The sequence below is a fragment of the Psammomys obesus genome, unplaced genomic scaffold, assembly GCF_907164565.1.
Source record: "Psammomys obesus unplaced genomic scaffold, mPsaObe1.curated_primary_1811, whole genome shotgun sequence".
NCBI lineage: Eukaryota > Metazoa > Chordata > Mammalia > Rodentia > Muridae > Psammomys > Psammomys obesus.
In genome coordinates this window covers 475409-496996 of record NW_026592732.1, presented here as the reverse complement: position 1 = coordinate 496996, position 21588 = coordinate 475409, and the positions used below count along the sequence as shown (strand labels likewise).

At 55.6% G+C, this 21588-nt stretch overlaps 2 protein-coding genes across 6 annotated transcripts in view; both read left to right on the top strand.

Annotated features, from left to right (window-relative positions):
- Positions 1-11589, top strand: part of Bicra (BRD4 interacting chromatin remodeling complex associated protein) — a 73181-nt gene extending 61592 nt beyond the window's left edge. For all 4 annotated transcript variants that reach the window (XM_055615543.1, XM_055615544.1, XM_055615546.1 and 1 more), the window contains 8 exons: positions 3677-4312; positions 4440-4614; positions 4838-4947; positions 6492-6553; positions 7507-7655; positions 7831-7925; positions 8098-8200; positions 9733-11589. In XM_055615543.1, the coding sequence (XP_055471518.1) occupies positions 3677-4312; positions 4440-4614; positions 4838-4947; positions 6492-6553; positions 7507-7655; positions 7831-7925; positions 8098-8200; positions 9733-10844 (2442 nt within the window). In that variant the 3' untranslated portion in view covers positions 10845-11589. The remainder of the gene's footprint in view (positions 1-3676; positions 4313-4439; positions 4615-4837; positions 4948-6491; positions 6554-7506; positions 7656-7830; positions 7926-8097; positions 8201-9732) is intronic.
- Positions 11590-14366: 2777 nt separating this feature from the next.
- Positions 14367-21588, top strand: part of Ehd2 (EH domain containing 2) — a 21189-nt gene continuing 13967 nt past the window's right edge. Inside the window, exons 1-3 of one of the 2 annotated variants that reach the window (XM_055615627.1) lie at positions 14367-14423; positions 16932-17376; positions 17782-17879. In XM_055615627.1, coding sequence (XP_055471602.1) covers positions 16973-17376; positions 17782-17879 — 502 coding nt within the window. In that variant the 5' untranslated portion in view covers positions 14367-14423; positions 16932-16972. Of the gene's footprint in view, positions 14424-15030; positions 15079-16931; positions 17377-17781; positions 17880-21588 lie in introns of those variants that run through there. The other variant, XM_055615628.1, reaches the window with a different exon arrangement.

Here is a 21588-nt window from a genome sequence, read left to right as displayed (position 1 = left end):
TCTCCTCCCACTACCCACCCCCAACACACACACATAGGGTTTCTCTGTGTAACAGAGCCCTGGCTGTCCTGGAACTCACTTTGTAGACCAGGCTGGCCTCGAACTCGAAGAGATCCACCTGCCTCTGCCTCCCCGGTGCTGGGATTACAGGTGTGAGCCACTGTGCCCGGGCTTCCCTATCTTTCTTAATCTTTGCTCTCTCTTGGTACAAACCCTGTTTTTCTGCTTGGATCTCTTGAGAGCAGCTTGTGCCTGTTACCCTGTCCAGCTCCGAAGATCTCAGTGCAGTGTTACAGCTCTGGAGAGAGTTTCTCATACTTTGTATCAGCCAGTTGTTGTGCTGATCATCTATAACTGAAGCACCCTGGAGGTTGAGGCAGGAGGGTTACCAGAAGTTAGAGGCTGGTTATACAGTGGTACCCTTCTGAGAAGCAAGCAAACAAAACCCCCATGTAGTACTGTTAGCAAAGCTATGAAATTAGTGTGTGCACAGGACTGCTTGATCAGATTTCTATTCCAGATGTTTCACATTTATTCTTAAATTTATTATCTGTGCCAAAATGCAACTGTGGAGGTCAGTGTACACCTCAAGGGAGTCTGTTTTTTGTTTTGTTTTGTTTTGTTTTCACCGTGGGGACCCCAGGATTTGAACTTGCTTCTATAGGCTTGCTTAATGGACAAGCTAAACTGTCTCCCAGCACTCATAAGCCAGTTTAAACACTTGCTCAGCCAGTCTTGTTTTACTTAGCTGGCCTGTGCCCCCATGTGGCCATTCACTGGAAAGGCGTTTAGGGTAGTGGAAAGAACTAGGCTTTTCCTAGGCACCAAGACACTTAATTTGCTCTCCTTACACTGGGTTATGCCCTAGTTTGCCTACTGTAACTATCGCCACAGTGGATAACCTTGTGAGCAAGGGCTGGGGTTGTCTGTCTGTCTTTCTTTCAAAACGTATTTATTTTGTATGTATGAGTTTGCCCGCATGTGTGTCTCTGCACCACGTGTATTCCTGGTACCCGGGATGGTCAGAAGATGCCGTCAGATCCCTGGAACTGGAGTGCAGGATGGTTGTGAGCTGCCGCGTGGGTGCTGGGACTTGAACCCGGGTCCTCTGGAAGAACACCCAGTGCTGTTAACTGCTGAGCCATCTCTCCAGCCCCTTTTTATTCTTTTTTTTTTTTTTAATTCTTTTTTTTTTTGAAAGTTGCCTGGGCTAACTGTAAACTCACACCATAGCCCAGGTTAGCCTTGCAGTTCTCCTTCACTGTCTCTACCCTCTTGTCTCCCCTGTGCTGGGCAGAGAGCCCAGGGTCTTGTGTATTCTGAGCGTACACTCCTCCACCGACTCATGTCTCAGTCCCTTTGTGTCTGCCTTGCTTTGTACACATTGCCTGGGGATTTCAGAAGTGTCCAGTACCTGGAGCTGGAGTTACAGGTGGTTGTGAACTGCCCAGTTTGGGTGTTGAACCAAACTTGAGTCCTAAGGAAGAGTAGGAGCTCTGGGTTCAAGCCCATCCTGGTCTACAGAGTGAGTTCCAGGACAGCCAGAGCTATATACAGAGAAGCCCTGTCTCAAAAAAGAAAAAGAAAAAAAATTAAGTAAAACATTTTGTTATTAGTGGAAAGATTAAGTAAACCACTAAGAAATATCCCTAAAGGGGCCTCACAAGAGTCCGGACTCCAGTTCCGAGTGACCCAGTGCCCTCCTCTGGCTGCTGTGGAGCAGACATACATCCAGGCCAAACACCTATAAATATAAAATAAAATTTTACAGAGGTCCTTACAGGACATGAGCATAGCTCTGGCCCGCCCCACTTTGTAGATCCCTGCTGTCAGATACTTTTCCCCCTCACTTCACCCCTATCCCCATTCCCCACCTAATTATCTGGATTGCATATTCGTGGAGGAGCAATAACTAAGTGAAAGGTTTATTTGTTTTGGTTAGCCGAGGGTGACCTCGAACTTCTGACCCTCCCAATGCTGGGATCACAGCCCTTGACCCACTGTGTAGGTTGATGCAGCACTGGGCATCGAACCCAAGCCTTTGTGCATAGTAGACAGACACACCAACTGAGGAGTCTTCACAAGGCAACGAAGCTTTGAAATCCCCAGAGCAGGTTGCCTTCTGCAGGACTGTCTGGGGACAGTCCCTTTGGCTGTGTTTGGCAAGCCCACAGCTGTTGCCCTGCCCTCTGCGTGGAGCTGGCAGCGCTGTGAGGGATGACGAGACTGCTTGCTTGATCTAGTTTGTTTGAGGTGTATTTTGTGTCTTAGTTGCCAGAGGTTAACCAGTGCCAGTCCTGGAAGGGTTGCTCGGGGTGCCCCAGACTTAGAGGCCAGATCCCGGGATGAGTGACAGCATACAGACATCCAGGCAGTGAGGCTGAGCTGCAGCGTGCCTCTCAGTGCCCCCTGTGGGGTCTCGCATCGGAGCTGCTGCACACCAGATACTTACGGTTCACAACAGTAGTAAAATCACACTTAGGGAGTGACAAGGAAGATGACTTTATGGTTGGGGTCATCAGCACATGAGGAAGGTATTAACGATTTGAGTTGAGAAGCAGTGGCATAGGGTGAGACGTCCTGGGGCGCCCTGGTCCTGGGGCTTTGTGTGTGTGCCCATGTGCCTGTGTCTAGGTATGTGCATGACCACGGATGAAGGTCAGAGGAGCTGGTTCTCTCTTTCCACCATGTGGGTTCTGGGATTCAAACCCAGGTCTTTATCTGCTAAGCCATCTTGCCAGCCCACGCTCGCTCCTGAATCTTAACAGGTGGTTTTGAGGTAGTGGCTGCGAGCTGGATGGGAGCCATGTGAGCCCACAGTGCCTCTCGTTGGTGGCAGGCTCCCTCTGCAGCTGCCAATTCTACCCACCTGTCGCTGAAGCAGGTCAGAGCAAGCCACACTGTGGGACAGCCCATTAGCCAGCGCTGGTGGTCAGGTCCCCGCTCTAGGTCAAGTGTCCGAGGTACCAGGCCAGGCTGGAGCACACAGCTGTTACTCATTGGTTGCACAGTGCCACCGTGGTCGTGACTTGAGGATAACAGTCCCGAGGGGCGAGACTGGGCGAGGCCTGCTGAGGTGGGACGAGCACTGGTGCAGGGTGCAGGCGGGGCGGCATGGCTGATGGCCCAGGCAGGGTGGAGCCGCCACGGTGTGGAAAGGTGGACGGGCAGCCAGGCCACGGGCACACTGAGACAGGGAAAAGAGCCCAGGGCCCCCCCCACCCCACCCCCCCGTTTCCCATGGCTGGCCACTTCCTGTTGCCCTTTTGTCCTCGCCAGCAGCCACGTGCTGTGAATGGCGTCTGTTGAACGCCGTGCAGGGCCCTCCCTGTGCTGTGCTCCTCTTGCCTCCTGCTCAGCAGCTTGTGGTGCCCCGGTGTCCCTGCCACTGCTTCCTCTGCTGCTGCCAACCCGCACCCCGCAGGGCTTGCTCCATCTGCTGGGTGGGGGGTGCATATGGGCGTGGTGGGGGAGATTGGAGGGCCAGGTGAGTTAGGGAGCTGTGAGTGGTTGCAGTGGGGTCCGGCCTCAGGAAGGACTTGGGTAGGCAGAGAGAGAATGGGGCCTGCAGAGGGCTGAAGGAGGGCTGGGTGAAGGGGGTGTGGGGTTACAGTGTCACGGACATGTGGAAGCCAAGGCTGATCTGAGCCTGTCTCTGCCTCCCTGTTCTACACAGATCCCTGCAGCTGCTCCGCTGAAGGCCCCCGGCCCCTCCTCCTCCCCATCACTACCTCACCAGGCCCCCCTGGGAGACAGTCCCCACATGCCCTCCCCACACCCTGCCAGGCCCCCTTCCCGCCCACCCTCGAGACCCCACTCTCGCCCTCCGTCCCAGCCCCAGAGCCTGCCCTGCCCACCTTCCGAGCCCAGCCTGCACCCCTGCCCTCCACCGCAGGGTCCCCCGACTCTGCCTGGCATCTTTGTCATCCAGAATCAATTGGGTGCCGCACCACCAGCTGGCACCCCAGCCACCACGGCCCCAGGCCCACCTCAGCCCCCTCTGCGGCCCCCATCCCAGCCTCCTGAGGGCCCGCTGCCCCCAGCCCCCCACCTCCCTCCTGCCTCCACCCCCTCCACCGTGGCCTCCTCTTCTGAGCCTTCCACCAGGTTGCCAGCCCCCACACCCCCCGACTTCCATCTCCAGTTCCCACAGGGCCAGGGACCCCATAAGTCCCCTACTCCGCCCCCAGCCCTCCACATGGTCCCCGAGCCCACAGCACCTCCTCCTCCACCGCCTCGGACCTTCCAGATGGTAACTGCCCCCTTCCCCGCGCTGCCCCAGCCAAAAGCACTTCTGGACCGGTTCCATCAGGTAACCATCAGGAGCACACCTAATTCCGCCGCACCCAGACCGACCCCCTGCCTGGCCCTGCCCTCCCTGGTGCATCTGGCCACACTGTGATTTCCAGTTCCGCCCTCAACCATCTGCCCTCCCTCAGGTCACATCTGGGATTATTCTCCAGAATAAGGCTGTGGGCACCACCACCACCCCACAGACGTCCACCGCCCTGGCACCCCTCGCCAATCCTACTGTGCTAGTCAGTGGACAGGCACCACCTGGGACTCCTGCCGCCTCCAGCCATGCCTCAGCCTCCACACCAATGGCCACCACAGGTAGGGAGAGGAGCCTGCCCAGGTGAAAGGGTTGCGTAGAACTGCTGTGTACCGAAGCCCGGGGTTGCCCCACCCTCCTGGCCCAGCAGGTGGAGGAGGGAGGGCAGACTGTGTAGGTCTGGTGGGAGAGCCGTCTGGTGGGAGAGCCGTGGGGTGGGAAGGGGCCTCCCAATGGAGGAACAGCCTTCATGCTGGGCTGGCTCCCTTCCTCACCCCACACCAGGCCTCCCTCCTCTGCTTCCTGTGGAAAACAAGGCTTTTGCCAGCAACCTTCCAACCCTGAGTGTGGCCAAAGCTGCTGTGTCTGGGCCTGGGAAGCCCCCAACGATGCAGGTAAGGAACTTGAGAGCAACTAGGGATCGAAGAATGAGCTGGCAGGAGAGAGATGAACGTAGAACACTGGGCAGGGGAGGTTACCAGAGCTCCCTGGTTCAGGGGCACGTGGCTGTCTGTAGGGTTGGAGGAGGACCACCAACCCTACAGTAGTAGTTTAGGTGTGGACTGTGGCCACGGCTCAGTGGTGGATCCCCTGCCCAGAATCTCCCAGTGAGAGGCAGGGGTGTGGCTCAGACATGGATCCCCTGCCTAGAATCCCCCAGTGAGGGACTGGGGTGTGGCTGGAGGGGGTGGGGTGGGGGCGTGGAACACTGGCTCAAACCCCAGGATTTGATGGCTGGCATGGTAAAGAAGTTTGGACAGACCAGTTATCTCAAACAAAGTATATTAATGCTAGACTCACTGGAGGAGAGCAGGAGCAGTGTAAATAATGGTGACATTCAAAGGCCAGCTGGTGAGACTTGCCTTAGGAGGGCACAAAGTGGACAGAGGTGGGGTCCAAGGGCTCCTCTCCCACAGCCTAGTCCACCTCTCCCAAGCAGATTGCTTGTTTCCTTCCTTCGTATCTTCCTTCCTCCCCCCTTCTCCTCTCACTCTGTACTTCCTTCTCTCTCTTTTTGTTTTGTCTTGTTTTCTTTCCTTCCTTTCTGTTTGAGGCAGGGTCTTACTTTGTAGCCCCAACCAGCCTGGAATTCACTATATAAACAAGGCTGGCCTTGAACTCATACCTCCCTTTTTGGTTTTCGAAATGCGGTCTTTATCCAAGACTGGCCTTGAACTCTTAGAAATCCACCTGCCTTTTCCCTCCTTGGTTTCTGAGATGGAGGTGGGAGTCTCTGTGTCCAGGCTGTCCTTGAACTCCCACCTGAGCATCCAGGTGCTGAGTTTACACGCTATCCTGTTTGCCATCTGTGGCTATGATAATAAGACTGTAACCAGCCAGGCGAGGGTAGTGTATGCCTGTAATCCCAGCACATGGGAGGCAGAGGCAGTCTGATCTCTGGGAGTTCAAGGCCTGGTCTACAGACCGAGTCCAGGACTGTCAAAGCTACACAGAGAAACCCTGTCTCAAAAACAAGAACAAAAGCAGCTTAGGGGAGAAAAGGGTTTATTTGTCTTATTACTTCCAGGTCACAGTTCATCATTGAGGGAAGCCTGGACAGGAACGGAGGCAGAGACCAGGAGGAATGCTGCTTACTGGCTGGCTCACTGGCTTGAGCATTCGTTGGCTTAGTTTCATGCTCAGCTAGCTTTCTCACACAGCTTAGCGCCTTCAGTTAATCAAGATAACCCCCAAAGGCTAGGCATCACTTAAGACGTCTCCTCTCAGGTGACGCTAGGCTGTGTCCAGGTGACAGTTAAGTCATATGACAGCACACCAGGTTTTCCCCACCAGGTTTCTCTTGATGGGCAGGGCATTCGGTAGCTGGGGCCAGCTCCCTTTACTATCTGTGTCCATGGCTAGAGGGAGGATATAGGCTGAGGAGGCAGAGAAGGCCTCCTCTAGCAGCACCTGTCACTCACCTCTTCTCCTTCCACAGTATGACAGCAAGCTGTGTAGCCTGAAGAAACAGCCCTTGCTGCAACCCAGCAAAGAAGCCTGGTGAGTGACCGCCACCTGTCCCCACCACTCCAGCGCTCCAGAGTCGGGCGCATTCCCTCGACTCAGTTTCCTTTCCGAAAGGGAACAATGACAAGGAAGTCCACAGGGGACACTGGCAGGCCACTGGCTTCAACAGCCCTCTCCAGTTTGATGTCCGCTCGTCGGGTGTGGTGGGGAAGCGCCAGGTAGAAAGTGAGGGGTGACTAGAATACAGAGGTGTCCAGGTAGGCCCGCAAGTTAAGAGCACACAAGCTTGAGGGTAGGGAAGATGGGTAAGCATGTTTTGGGGGACCTGGGTAGATAGGCGGTGAGATGGCTGCCTGTTGGGTGAGGGCAGGCAGGCTGTCAGAGCACTGGGAGGAGTAACTTTTCCCTGGTCTCCTCCCACCCAAGTGTTTGCCAAGCACTCACCGAGTAGTTGCGAGACCACAAGTAAGCAATATTAGGAAATCTGCCCCGTGGTGTGAGAGCTGGTCTTCAAGGCTTGCCTGCTGGGGACATGGTCACCTGCTGGGGAAACCCAGCCCTGCTGTAATAGGGATTCTGTGGAAAACCACAGCTGAGAAATAGAGTGGGCTCTTAAAACCTAGCACCCTTCTAGGCAACCCCACCCCTACACACTCTCTTAGGCCAGAGGCAGTGGAGAGGTCCTGCCCCCGGGGCCGGAGACAGAATGGCATGGACCTTGGTGTTCCTGCGACACTCCCAACCCCTCCTTTTCTTCTTTGGATGCCTAAGTGGGATCGATGTCCATCACTTTCCCAGGCTTTTCCTCCTCTATTTACCTGTTCACTCTGGTCTATGGTCAGGGAAGTCATGAAACAAGTGGGGCGCAGGGAGCCAGGCTGGCGCTGCTTTCCTTTAGTGTTGAGTTTGTAGCTCGGGGCTGAGGTCCAGGATCAGCCTCTCTGGCCCTCACCCTCAGCTGTGTGTGTGGTCTACCCCACCCCCAGCTTCCTGGAGCATCTGCACAGGCACCAGGGCTCTGTCCTGCACCCCGACTACAAGACAGCCTTCCCTTCCTTCGAGGACGCCCTCCATCGCCTCCTGCCCTACCATGTCTACCAAGGCGCCCTCCCCTCCCCCAACGACTACCACAAAGGTGAGGCCTCCCCACCGCCCTCCCGTGACCCTGAGTGCCCTCAGCTCAGCCACCAGCCCTCGTCATTCAGGCCGCAGAGCATGGAGTAGGCTGAGCACTTCCCGAGTGGCCACAGTTGGCCACAGGCACCCTGTGTCATCCCCTTCCTTCCCTGTGTGGCTCTTCTTTTCTTCAGTGGATGAAGAGTTTGAGACTGTCTCCACACAGCTGCTCAAACGCACCCAGGCCATGCTCAATAAATACCGGCTTTTGCTTCTGGAAGAGTCCAGGGTAGGATTCTGAATCCACTGGGGTCCTTCCCTCCTTGTCTGGTTCTGGGCAGGGTTGAGAGGGTATCTCCTTCGCAGGGAGGGAGGTGGAAGGGAGGTGGATGGTCTGAGCCTGACCAGTCACCTCCTGCCAGTTTGCTTTCTCACGTGTCCTTTACGCCAACCCACCACAGAGAGTCAGTCCTTCCGCGGAGATGGTTATGATCGACCGAATGTTCATTCAGGAGGAGAAGACCACCCTTGCCTTGGATAAGCAGCTTGCCAAGGAGAAGCCTGGTGAGAGGGGAGGGGGTCGGGCATCCCCCACCTGTCTGCTGCTGAGATTCCCAGAGAGCAGCCTGGCATGTTTGCTGGTGCTCAGGGGAGGCAGAGGCTTCTGAGTCCTGCCTGGTCTGTGGATTGTGGTGAGTGGCCTTACTTTTTTTAGCCACAAGGGGGCGCAAGAGCCCCTCCTGCCTCCCTTGCTTGCCGCTCCTTGTGCGTTTCCACCCTGGATCCTAGGATGAAAGGCTTTTCTACCAGCCTCAGCCCGCTGCAAAAGCGAGAGAGACAGAAAGAGAAGAGCCAGGGCCAAGGCACAAACAGGTTCCTGCCACACACACTCGAAGCCCATTCTGTGCCTGCACCACCCTAGGAACGAGCCTTCCCCCTTAATTTTTGCACCTAGTGTCTTACACGCCATGCCTTTCCCTTTCTAAAAGGAAAGCCGTCAAAGTTGTAAGCAGCCTGCCAGGGCCTGTAGGTGGGCCTTTAGGGAGCACATGCCTAGTGCATCAGAAAACAAGCAAATAACCTGGGAGCACTTGTTTGTTTTTGAGGTGCTAGTGTTTAAACTCAGGGTTGGAAGCATGCTAGGCTATGACTACTGCTGAGCCACGCCTCCAGCCCCTCACTGGGGCATTCTATGCAGGGGCCCTACCACTGAGATACTCCCCTAACCGCTTCCTGGGAGACTCTAGGCAGGGACTCTACCACTGAGCCACACCCCAGCCCCTCACTGGGGGATTCTAGGCAGGAGTTCAACTGCTGAACCATGTCCCAATCCTGTTGTGTTTTGTTTTTAACTTCACTTTCTAGAAATGGGGTCTCACTAAGTACCCAGGCTGACCTTGGTATTCCAGAGCCTCCCTCTCAGCCTCTTGAGTAGCCACAATAACAGACATAGCACCATACCTCGCCTGGGGCTGCACTTTTTGTTTTAAATTCTTAGTCATCATTTCATACACATGCAGCCTTGGTAGGGCACTGAGGCTTGGGTGAGCCTGAGTGACGTTGATCAGGGAGCGTGCGGAGTGCTTGGTCTAGATGAGTGGTTCTCAGCCTTCTTGCCACTACAGTCATGAAGTACAGTTCCTGACCCCTTAACCCCAACTAGAAAGGTTTTTTTTTTTTTTTTAAGATTTATATATTATGTATACAGTGTTATTCTTGCATATGCGCCTGCATGCCAGAAGAGGGCACCAGATCTCATTGTAGATGGCTGGGAGCCATCACATGGTTGCAAGGAATTGCACTGGGGACCTTTGAAAGAGCAGCCAGTGCTCTTAAACTCTGAACCATTTCTCCCCTCCCCGTGTAAATTTTTATTCCTACTTTGTAACTCTTAATTTTGCTGCTGTTATATATTGTAGTGTGAATTTGCAGGCTATCTGATGTGCAACCCCTGTGAAAGGGTGGTTCGACCCCAAAGGGCTTAGAACCCCTGGTCTAGGATCTAGACTCACCCTGGACCAGGAGATAGGAGAGTGCACAAGTACCTGTCTCATCGTAGCTACTAACCCGTGGGTTTCTCTGTCCCAACTCTGCAGATGAATATGTGTCTTCCTCCTGCTCCCTCGGCTTCGCCGTCCCAGTGTCTTCCGAGGGTCACCGGCTACCCAGCCATGGCCCATCATCCTCATCTTCCTCATCCACAACGTCTGCCCAGCCCCCTCCTCACCTACCTACCAAGCTAGTGATCCGACATGGTGGGGCTGGAGGCTCCCCTTCGGTAACCTGGGCCAGGGCGTCGTCATCCTTGTCATCAACATCCTCATCTTCATCTTCATCCTCCGCCGCCTCATCCCTGGACGCTGATGAGGATGGTCCCATGCCCTCCCGCAACCGGCCGCCCATCAAGACCTACGAGGCCCGGAGTCGCATCGGCCTCAAACTCAAGATCAAGCAGGAGGCGGGGCTCAGCAAGGTGGTACACAACACTGCCCTGGACCCTGTGCACCAGCCCCTGCCCGCCCCGGCCCCTGCGAAAGGGGCGGAGCCTCCGCCGCGCCCAGCTCCGCCCCCGCCTCCGCCTGCCACGCAGGCGCAGATGAATGGCACTCTGGACCATTCCCCGCCCACAGCACGCAAACCCTCGATGCCCGCGTCCTGCCCACGTCTACCGCTGCGCAAGACCTACCGCGAGAACGTAGGTGATCCGGGGGCGGCCGAGGGGGCACAGGGACAGCCGCGGGGTGCGGGCAGCCCACCCCCACTGCCCGCCAAGGTAGATGAGGCTACCAGTGGCCTGATCCGGGAGCTTGCGGCGGTGGAGGACGAACTGTATCAGCGGGTTCTGAAGGGCGGCCCACCACCCCTGGACACGCCAGCGTCCGCCACCGGCCAGGCCCCCACCGAACCTGGTTGGGAAGCACCCGCCCTGCCCCCAGCCAAACGACGCAAGTCCGAATCCCCCGACGTGGACCAGGCCAGCTTCTCTAGTGACAGCCCGCAGGACGATACCCTCACCGAGCATTTGCAGAGCGCCATCGACAGCATCCTTAACCTGCAGCAGGCCCCCGGCCGGACACCCGCAGGCCCGTACCCCCATACGGGGCCCACGCCTGGCGCGCCCGCATCCCCAGCCCCCCTGCACAGGCCCGACGCCTTCCCGCCCTCCAGTCACAACGGTGGCCTCGGCGCCAGAACGTTGAACAGATAACACTGGGCTGCTCCTGCGGCCTCTGTCAGGCGCTTCCAGGGCAGCAGCCTGGCAGCCCGCCTCCACCTCTGAGGGGCGCCAACCCGGTTCCCCTGACGATTCTTGCCTAAGTTATTTGAGTCACAAAGGCCTCCCCACCTTCCTGCTTCCACGTTGGCTAGAGATTTGGGAGGGGCCGTGGGTTTCTAGAGAAGGTGGCTGTAATGTACAGGATCCCCCTGGCACAGGACGGGACAGGGGGTACGTGTGAGTGTTGCCCGGGACTCGGTACTGGGTTTGACGTACCGGTAACATCTAAATCCGGGTATTGTCTGATTCGCCTCGTGGATCCGTCCGGGCGCCCACAGCTGGGAGAGATCCTCAGATAGGCTCGGCTCTCTTCCGATTGCCCGTGGAGCCTGGAAAATTAGGAAGCAAGGACTCAAGTCAGTGTCCCAAAGTACCTGCGTCCCATCCGTACGCGCACCCTCCTGAGTCATCCTGTGTGTGTGTGTGTGCGCGCGAGAGAGAGAGTGAGCGATCCCCACTGCCTCCATCCCGCCAAAGGAACAAGACACGGGGTCTTCCTCCCTTCTCCCAAGCCGTCTTCCCTGTTCTTGCCTCCAGCCCGCCACGCCACGTTTTAAAATCTCGGAGACAAAACTAGTACTGTAAGATAAAGATTTTTTTTGTACTGTATTTATTGTGTATAACGATTTTTTTAAGGGAGAATTCTGTACATCTAGAACTCTTGTAAATTAAAGGCCGATCCTTTTTTTTTTTTTTTTTTTTTTTAACTAAAGCTCCCTCCGGCCCCTGTTGCTTTTGGGTGTTTTATTTTGGGAGTAGTGCTGGTGGGTTGGGACCAAGCCAGTCGAGAGGAATTTGGTATGTTAGATGCGTGTCCACTGGGTCTTGGGCCATGTTCTGAGCCCAGTGGGCGGCGGTGAGATGGCTCAGTGGATGGGACAAATGGCCCGAGTTTGACCGCTGGGACTTCCATGAGAGGGAAAGAACTGACTCCCTCACGTTCTCTGACCACCCCGTATCGCAGTGGCCCACTTGCCCACACACAGATGTAGAGGGGGCTGCTTGCTTGAAGGAGGTCCCTGCCTCTGAAGCCGCTGCCGTCAGTTCCTGCTGTACCCGGTTATGGACTGTGGGCTTTGCTTGGAAATGCTCTGAGCGTTGCCCCGGGGAGCATGTGGCACTGGGACCCTGCCCGGGTCAGTACTCTCAACCATCCATGCGTTGCCGTGGTTTAGACATCCCACTATTCAGAGACATTTACGGGGCTCCGGAAATGGCTCAGTGTTGAGTGCTTGCTGCTCTTGCATAGGACCAGGATTAGTTCCCAGAACCCACATGGCTGCTCCCTACTGCGTGTAACTCCAGTTCCGGGGGTGGCACCCTCTGGTTGTCTCTGGGTACAACCATGTCACAAAATCCACACAGGCACACACATAGACACACAAATCAAATATCTTAAAAATGCTCAGGGCTCTGGTATCTGTCTGTCATCCCAGCACTTGGGAGGTGGGAGCATGGAAATCAGGAATTAAAGGCTATTTACCATTATTTCAGTGGATCAAGGTCAGCCTGTCTCGATGTACAAATAAATAGGGGCTGGAGAGATGGCTCAGGGGTTAAAAGCACTGGCTGCTCTTGCAGAGGTCCTTGGTTTGATTTTTAGCACATAGTGGCTCATAATATTCCCAACTCTAATCCCAGGGTATCTGACGCCCTCTTCTGGTCTCTGAGAGTAATGCATGCACATGGTGCAGAAACATGCAGACCGAACACCTATAGAAGTAAAAATAAATCTTAGAAAAATTACATAACTACATTAAAGTGTGTGGGGGGGGAATCTTGACTAGGATGCAGGAGGCCCTGGGTTCCATCACCAGCATCTCAAACTGGGCATGGTAGTACCTACCTGTCACCTCGGCACTGGGGACAGGCAAGAGGGTCAAGAGCTTAAGGTCATCCTGTGCTGCCTAGCGGGTTCTAGTCTGGCCTGAGCTGTGTGACATCCTGCATCAGGCGGAACAAGGGCTGCAGACATACAAGCCAAGGGCTGCCTCAAACCGCTTTCCCCCGGCACTGAGGGAAAAGGGCGCAGAGCCTGGGGTTTGGTTGGTAGAGAACACACATCGTCCTCTGGTTTCTGCACATACCCACAGATCCCCCGCCCCGTGCATACACACTAAACCACATAAATAAGCGGGTGACAATGTTGCCTCACCTGATGGCACTCTGGTGGTCAGTGCCCAGGTGGTGGGAAGGCAGCAGTAGCAGAGAAGCAGCTGCTCGCCTGCTGGGTGCGGGAGGCTGAGGCGGGAGGATCGGAAGGTGTTTTTGGGCTACTTATCAAGACCCCGTTTTAGAAAATAAAGTAAGCCATGTGTCTTTCTTAGGGTTTTCTGTTTGCTGGTTGGTGGGGGTGCAGGCCTTTAATCCCAGCACTTGGGAGGCAGAGGAAGGTTGGTCTCTGAGCTTGAGGCCAGCCTGGTCTACAAATAGAGTTCCAGGGCTGCACACAGAAACCCTGTCTCCGGGGGAAGGGGGAGGGGGGTCAGTTTCTATTGCGGTGAAGAGGCACCAGGACCACAGCAACTCTTACAAAGGCAAACATCTAATTGGGGCTGGCCTGCAGTTCAGAGGTTTAGTCCATTATGCAGGCAGACATGGTGCCTGAGAGGAAACGAAGCGTTCTATATCCAGATCCGCAGGCGTCGGGAAGAGAGAGGCTGGCCCAGGCTTGAGCATCTGACACCCCAAAGCCCACCCCCTCCTCACCCACTGCTCAACCAGGGCCACACCCTCCTAATGACGCCAGTCCCTATGGGCCTATGAGGCCATTTTCATTCAAACTATCACACCACGTAATGTGTGTGTGAGCGGGTGCTGGGAGTCCAAGCTTGTGCCTCCATGCTGGGGATGGAACCCAGGGCCCCATGCAGCCTAGATGGGTGTTCTACTGGCCTCATGCCCTTGAGGGTTTTTGTTGTTTCTTTGATTTGGTTTTTCAAGGCAGGGTTTCTCTGTGTAGCCCTGGCTGTCCTGGACTTGCTTTGTAGACCAGGCTGGACTGGAAATCACAGAGATCCGCCTGCCTCTGCCTCCCGAATGCTGAGATTAAAAGCATGTGCCACGACACCCAGCCCATGCACTTAGATTTTTAAATTACTGTTGTTAAAATTACTTTTGAGACAGGATCCTGTCAGGCAGACCGGGCTGGCTTCAAGTGTGCCGTAGACCTCTGTCTCACTGATGTTGGAAAATACAGACATGCATCACCATGGCAGGATAAGTTATTGGTAGACCTGCTGCAGCCGCTGTCTCCTTTTTTGCTAAGAGACAGGTTGGGAGGGAGCCAAAAATTGGAGGGCGACCCGCCTCAGTTCGAACTAAGGACTGCTCCCGCGAGCCTGTGCGCATCTTCCAAGTGCCCGCCAGGGGGCGCCGGAGGCGGCGCGGCCTGGGACAGGGGTCCGGGCCCGCCCTGCCCAGCGCTCCTCCCGCGCGGCCCCACCCGGCTCACTCGGCTGCGGACGGGACAGAGCTCAGGCTGCCTGCTCTGCGCTCTCCAGATCTCTGGTGAGTGCTCCCGAAATCTCAGTCCTCACGCCTGCTCCCCTTTGTAAGTCTGCGCCCTGTCCTTCCCAGTCCCTCCCATTCCCACACTCTTCCTCCGGGACCTCCGCTCCTCCGTTCTCCACTTCTTCCAGCCTCTTCAGGTCTCCTCCTTCCCCAGGCTGTCCTTAGTCCTCCGGGCTCCCCACTCCTTCCTCTGTAGCCCCCTACTCCTAGTCCCTCCCCAGCCTTCCTCACCGGAGAAGAGCCCCTCCGTGAAGTGGCTTTCCGCCTTCCACGCCCATCTCTGCCCTCCTTGCTCTGTCTCGCCACCCAAGAGCCCTCTCCTGCCCCTCTTGTGTGGAGCCCTAGCCGACCCAGGGCGTCCTTTTTGAGATCTCCCTGAGCTAGCTCCCTGCCTGGGACGCTCGCAGGCCCCTCTTCTGCGGCTGTGTAACGGTTCCTGTGTCTGCTCTCTCTCTTCCACCCCTCCTCTTTTCCTATCTGTTTTCTTTTTACTTATCAACTCAATGTTTTGATTTGCAGGGTTTTGTTTTTTTTTGTTTTGTTTTGTTTTTTTGCTTAGAGTGCCCCATCTATGAGCCAGATGTGGTGGCAGAGCTCATGAAGCCCAAGATGTAGGAGGCAGAGGCAGGCAGATCTCTGAGCCTAAGGCCAGGTTAGTGTCCTAGTGCTAGGCCAGCCAGCGCCACACAGTGAGAACATGAGTAGTGAGATGGGGCGGTGGAGAGATAGCGTAGACTCAGCACTGGCTGCTGCTTCAGAAGACGAGGTTTATCCTGTTACCCACATGGCAGCTCACAGCCATCAGTTACTTCAGTCCAGGGGACCCAACACTCTCTTCTGGCCTCCAAGGGCACTGCATGTACACAGGACACAGACACACGTGCCTAGAAAATACACATAAAATAAATATCTTTTAAATGAAAGAAAAATGAAAGGTTGTTTCATCTCTGGCTGATGGGAACCCCTTCAGGCTGGGGGCTGTGTCCCTGGTGGTGTTTAAGCTGCTCCGAACTGGCTTGCTCTTTCCCAGGCTCATGTCCGGGACAGCTGTTTCACTGGGGAGCCCTTGATTCTTTCTGCGAAGAATGACATTCAGAGACTCCAGTCTGACCAAAGGCTGGTTCTTTGAGGTCACTAACATAATCATCTCTTATGGCGTGAGGGAGGGGAGAGACCAGGAAACACACCACCCCAGACCCTACAGTGACTCAAGGCTCACAAGGGTATTGAGGGGCTACAGAGAGCACAGTCTGGCTTTGGGGGTGCTCTCTGCTGCAGGACTGTTGATGACTTTTTCCCTAAGTTCTTGGGAGAAAGGCATCCAGCTAGTGCTTTCCAGCTGGGTGATCCGGTGCAGGCTCTTGTTGTCTTACGAGGCTGTTTCCTCTTTGGAATAGGGTGGGTCGGAGTGAGGACATAACTGTTTGTAGAGTGCTTGCCTAGCGTGCTTGAAGCCTTGGGTTCTAGCCCACAACTCTGGATAAAACTAGGGAGCTAGCACAGAAGATGTGGCTCAGTGGTAGAGCTCCTGCCTAGAGTTCCCCAGAGGGTCTGGGGGTGTGGCCCAGTGGTAGAGCTCCTGCCTACAACCCCCAAGTCAGGGCCTGGGGAATGTACCTTGGTAGGAGAGCACCTGCCTAGAATTCCCCAGTGAGGGGCTCAGGTCCAACTTAGCAGTATTGTGTTTGGCTAGCATGCTCATAGTCCTGGGTTCCATTCTAGCACCACAACCCAAATATGAGCTGGCACAGTGTCTGGCTTATAGTTATCATGTTTCTTTTCCATGCCCGAGGCTCCCACTAAACTGGGGACTGCAAGGTAGCCTCTACAACCTCCTTTCTCATCCCTCCGGTTCTGTGTCCCCACGAGACAGTTCTGAGCTCCCAGCCCCCGAGAGCCTGTCACACCCTTAGACTCTGTCTGCCTGTCCTCCATGAAGAAGCTCAAAAGTCAGCCTTGCCCTGAATCTGCTGGCCCTGTAGATCCCCATGCCCCTCTGGATGCCTGGAATTTTACAGGCACCGTTAACTGTTGGGTTAACCCGGGCCCTCAGCTGGGAGAATCGGCCACTCTGGCTCTTCTTTTGGAGGAGAGCCCCTGCATCATGGAGCCATTTCAGTGAAAACGAGCCAAATGATGGGCATGCGGGGTGGTGATGGACGGATCTGGGAACGGGTCTCTCTGGATGTGGGTCTTTTGAGATGGGGTCTTACATGTTGCCCAGGCCAGCTTTGAACTTCTGACCATCCTGTCTCAGCTTCCCAGGATTACAGATGTGCTCAACCATATCCAGCCCAGAATGCACCCCTACCCCCTCCAGCATTCCCTTTCTTTCCCGTGTTCTCCCTTCCCTTTTCTATCCCACCTCCCCTTCTTGAACTGCGCCCACTGTTAGTCTCCATGCTGGCCCTTGTCCCTCTTCCCGCCATTGGCCCCCTGCTCCTCGTCCCATCCCCAGCCATTCCCTAGCAGTCTTTCATTGTGTTCCCCCTCCTCCTCCGGCAGGCGTAGTCTCCCCGGCTGACCCAGTGGGCACTGAAGACACCATGTTCAGCTGGCTGAAGAAGGGTGGGGCTCGGGGCCAGCAACCCGAGGCCATCCGCACTGTGACCTCGTCCCTCAAGGAGCTGTACCGCACGAAGCTTCTTCCCCTGGAGGAGCACTACCGCTTCGGGGCCTTCCACTCGCCAGCCCTGGAAGATGCTGACTTCGACGGCAAGCCCATGGTGCTGGTGGCCGGCCAGTACAGCACCGGCAAGACCAGCTTCATCCAGTACCTCCTGGAGCAGGAGGTGCCCGGCTCCCGCGTGGGTCCCGAGCCCACGACCGACTGCTTTGTAGCTGTCATGCACGGCGAGACAGAGGGCACCGTGCCAGGCAACGCCCTGGTCGTGGACCCGGAGAAGCCCTTCCGCAAACTCAACCCTTTCGGAAACACCTTCCTCAACAGGTGTGGCAGCTGCCAGCCAGGAGGGGGGCAAGGGACATCTATCCCAGGATGCTTCTGTCCTTCTCAGCTCTGACTCTCTTCTTTCTGCCTACTCCTTTCCCTTCCTGCGTCTGCTCCCTTCCCTATGGGAGCCTGGGTTCCAATTGTGCCTCTGCCACTGAATGCTGGGCAGCCTTGGTCAAGTGACTTAACCTCTCTGTGCCTCTCATGTCCGTCTGGAAAATGAAGGTAATCATAGCGCTGACTTGAGATCTCCCCAGACACAGATAGGTTTTGCTTTTTCAATAGATCCCATTAACTTCCTTCTTTCTAGGACTGCCATCCTCTGCACCTGCCTCTCTTTACGGTACCCTGAGCGTCCCTTCTCTTTGCACTGACCCCTGACCTCTGTCTCCCCGCCCCCAGGTTTATGTGCGCTCAGCTCCCCAACCAGGTCCTGGAGAGCATCAGCATCATCGACACGCCAGGCATCCTGTCAGGTGCCAAACAGAGAGTGAGCCGAGGTGAGTGAGGAGAAGCACCGTGTGAGGATGGGGCTGGGCCCGGGCCCTTGGCTCTGCGGGAGGAGGCTGGCACGTGGGCTCCAGGTCTACAGGGGTGAACACGTGTGAGCAGGCTGGAGCCACGTGTCTGGGTGGGTCAGGAGGCTGGAAAAGGAGAGATGAGGGCCGAGACTAGGGGTGGGGGGACAAGGAGGTGCTAGAGAGTCCCAGGAAGAGCCCGGGCCAGGCAGGGAGGCCCTGGGCCCCAAGCTTGCGCCTCTGAGCTCCTGGCTTTGCTGCTGGGCCACAGATGGGCCGGGGAGGGAGAATCTGGGTGGAGGCCAAGGCCAGGCCTGGAATTTATAAACAGCTGTGCAGGGGGAGCAGCGGGGGTAAATTCCAGCAGGGCCTCCAGTGAGCCTCCCCACCCACCCTGCCCAGCCTTTCAGCCCCACTCCTACCCCAGCCTCTGTCCCCTCCCCTGCAGCCCTCCCACCCCAGGATCCCAGTGTCTGGGCCCACAGAGCCTCTACCCATCCCTGCCACCACCCCCATCCCTAGGCTTTGGCAACGGATTTGGGGCAAAGGAGGCAAGAGTGTGGGGCAGAGGGAACCCAGGGCCAGGCAGGAAGGCAGGGCCAGGACAGGGCTTTGGCTCTGAAAGTGCCAGTGCCCCTGGCCGATATCCAGCAGAGCAGCCCCGAGGGAGAAACACAGGAGGCAGCTGCAGCAGTCATCACTGCTGTGCAAGCTGGCTGAGGGGGAGCAGGGGAGGGCGGAGTTCGGGTGCGCCTAGCCATGGGCTGGGTCTGAACGGTGGAGCCCGGGGCCCCAGCTTCCGCAGGAGATGAAGAGGGGTGGGGATGGGGATTCCCTTCCTCTGGCCCTGGAGGCACAGGTGGAGCCTGTCTGTCCAGGGAGATCTGTGGGGATGGGGAAAGCATCGTGTGATGGGTGTGGGTTGTGTGTCGGTCCAGGATGGTGTGTGCTGACAGATGGGACATGGAGGCCGTGGCTCTGAATTCCTGTGAGTTGGTGGACTTGTGTGGGTGGCTAGCTACATGGGTTGTGTACCTATGATTATGGCTAGTTGTGATTTTGTGTGATCTGAGAGGTAGTACAGGGGGATCTGGTGAAGCTGTTTTATTGCAGTGTTGGTGCTTTGCACATAGTAGACAAGCGTGCCGCACGCCAGCCCCTCACTGGGGGATTCTAGGCAGGGGCTCTACCACTGAGCCACACACATGTGTCTGACTTTGTATTTATGTTTGTGTGGGATATACTGTGCACCTTGAAAGGTGTGTGATGACCAGAGAGCTCATGTGGCCATGCACATCTGTCATCCTAGCGCTGGGAGAGCTGAGGCAGGACTGTGACCAGTCGGATGCTAGCCTGGACTCCACAGCAATGTCTGGGCAGCAGGGTGTGTTCCAACAGGCCTCCGTGCTGAAGGTACTCATTTCTGTGCCTGTGATGCCATGTGGGTCCCCTATGTGTGCAGGTCCCAGAGTCTAACGCACACACGTGTGTGGAAGCCTGGGTCTGGCTGCGGGAGGCTCTGATGTAGCCAGCTGCTGGGCGCTGCTGCTGTGCACTTCTGAGCGTGACAGATAAGGCTGCCCTGCTGTGACTGTTAGCATCTCACTGGCACACCTCCAGTCTGGACTATGTTAATTTTTTTTTTTTTTCATTTCCTTGTTCTTGACATCGAGTTTTGTTCTGTAGTTCAGGTCTGGAACTCACTATATCTTCCAAATTGGACCCCAGCTGGAGGCAATCCTCCTGCCTCGGTCGTTCTTGCACTGAGCTGACAGGCATGCACCAGCACTCTGGGCTTGGTTCCCTGAGACTGTAATGACTTAAGCAAGCATCTTTTATCTCTGTGCCTCTGTTTCCCACCTGGGAATGGGGAGAAAGCCGTGGGACTTCTGAGAAGTGTTAAGTTAGCTGCACGGGGCAAATAGGTGCCTGGGTGATGAATGGGCAGCCAGGACTGTTTTTCTTGGTCGGACATCCTGTCTCTGCCACGTCTCCATTCCCACACTGACTCAACCTCCCTGCCCGCCCCCCCCCCCCGCTCCCTCCTTCCCTCTCAGCCCCATGAGACACACTTTCCAAATCCAGGCCAGGGTGTAGATACTTGGGGGGGGCAGGCCCAGCTGCTGGCCCTGCAGTGACCTGGCCCTTCCTTCCCCCAGAACAATGTCCTGCCCCTTCCCCTCCCACCAGCCCGGAGCAAGCTGCCTCTTGGACCTTTGGGGTGGGGGCAGGCAGCTGTAACTACTGAATTTATTCCTGCCTTATAGCCTCCCGAATTCGTGGCTTTTGTGTCTCAGTTTCCTCAGTTGGAGAATGGGGTCATAAATTGGCTGCCTACTGGCGTTTCAAGTGAGTGAAACGCCAGTAGGGACAAGTGAGTCTGTTCTACCCTGAGCGCAAGTCTGGACATGAGTGACGGCCCCTTATCCTGTCAGCTGCTGGCTCTTCTCCTTGATCTAGACTTAGGCCAGGTTGGGAGCTCTTGGAGACGCTCCACAGCTTCCAGGAACTCCATAGCCTACCTAACCTGACCACTCTGAAGATGGATGTGTCCCCAGTTCTAAAGACAAGAGTTGGGGTTGCCTCAGACTGCCCTTCTACTGAGAGCAGGCAGGTAGAGATGCGTGCAGTCACCCCTGGTGCCTGATGGCCTATGGTGAACAACTTTGCCCTGGCACTTACTAGATTACTCTCTAATACTCTTCCTGAGGTACAGGCACAGAAGCTGCATTACTGCTTCACAGGCACAATGACACACACACAATAGTCTTATGAAGCAGGACCAATTTTGGTTTTTGTTTTATTTTTATTTTATGTGCATTGGTGTTTTGCCTGCATGTATGTCTGTATGAGGGTGTCATAGTCCCTGGGACTGGAGTTACAGACAGCTGTGTGCGGCCATATGGGTGCCCTTAACCTCTCAGCCATCTCTCCAGCCCCTTTGTGTGTGTGTCAGGGTTTCTCTGTGCCCTAGTTGTACTCGAACTCACTCTGTAGACCAGGCTGCCCTCAAACTCACAGAGATCCGCCTGCCTCTGCCTTCTGAGTGCTGGGATTAAAGGTGTGCACCACCACGCCAGGCCTGGTTTTTGTTTTGTTAGTTTTAGGAACCAGGTAAATTCAGAAAGGTTAAGCCACTTGCCCCCACACAGTGTATGGGCAGGGCAGTGATTCCTGTTTGCCACGTGGAGGGAGGGGCAGCGTCTTCTGCTCTCTTCTCAGCTCTCCAAGCTTCACTCAGCAGTGAAAGAATAGGTGAAGGAGAAATGGTGAAAAGCACTGAAGGACACGGCTGAGAAAAAGACTGACTGAATGAGTGAATGGATGGATACAGATCATTGAACAGACATGGTGGCAAGAACGAGCATTACTCGTTGGCTCAGTGGTCAAGGGTGCCAATTGCTCTTGTAAAAGAACCAAGTTCAGTTCCCAGCACTCACACTGGGTTGCTCACAGCCACTTTTCAGTTTAGCTCCAGAGGATTTGACACTGGTGGTTTCCATGGGTACCTGTGTTCACCTGCACAACTACCTCCCTCACATGCACAGTCACACAGAGAGATGCACACAGACATACAGACACATAGACATACACACAAACACAGACACAGACATACAGACACACAGACAGACACAGACATACAGACACAGACAAACACAGAGACACATACAGATACAGACATACAGACACA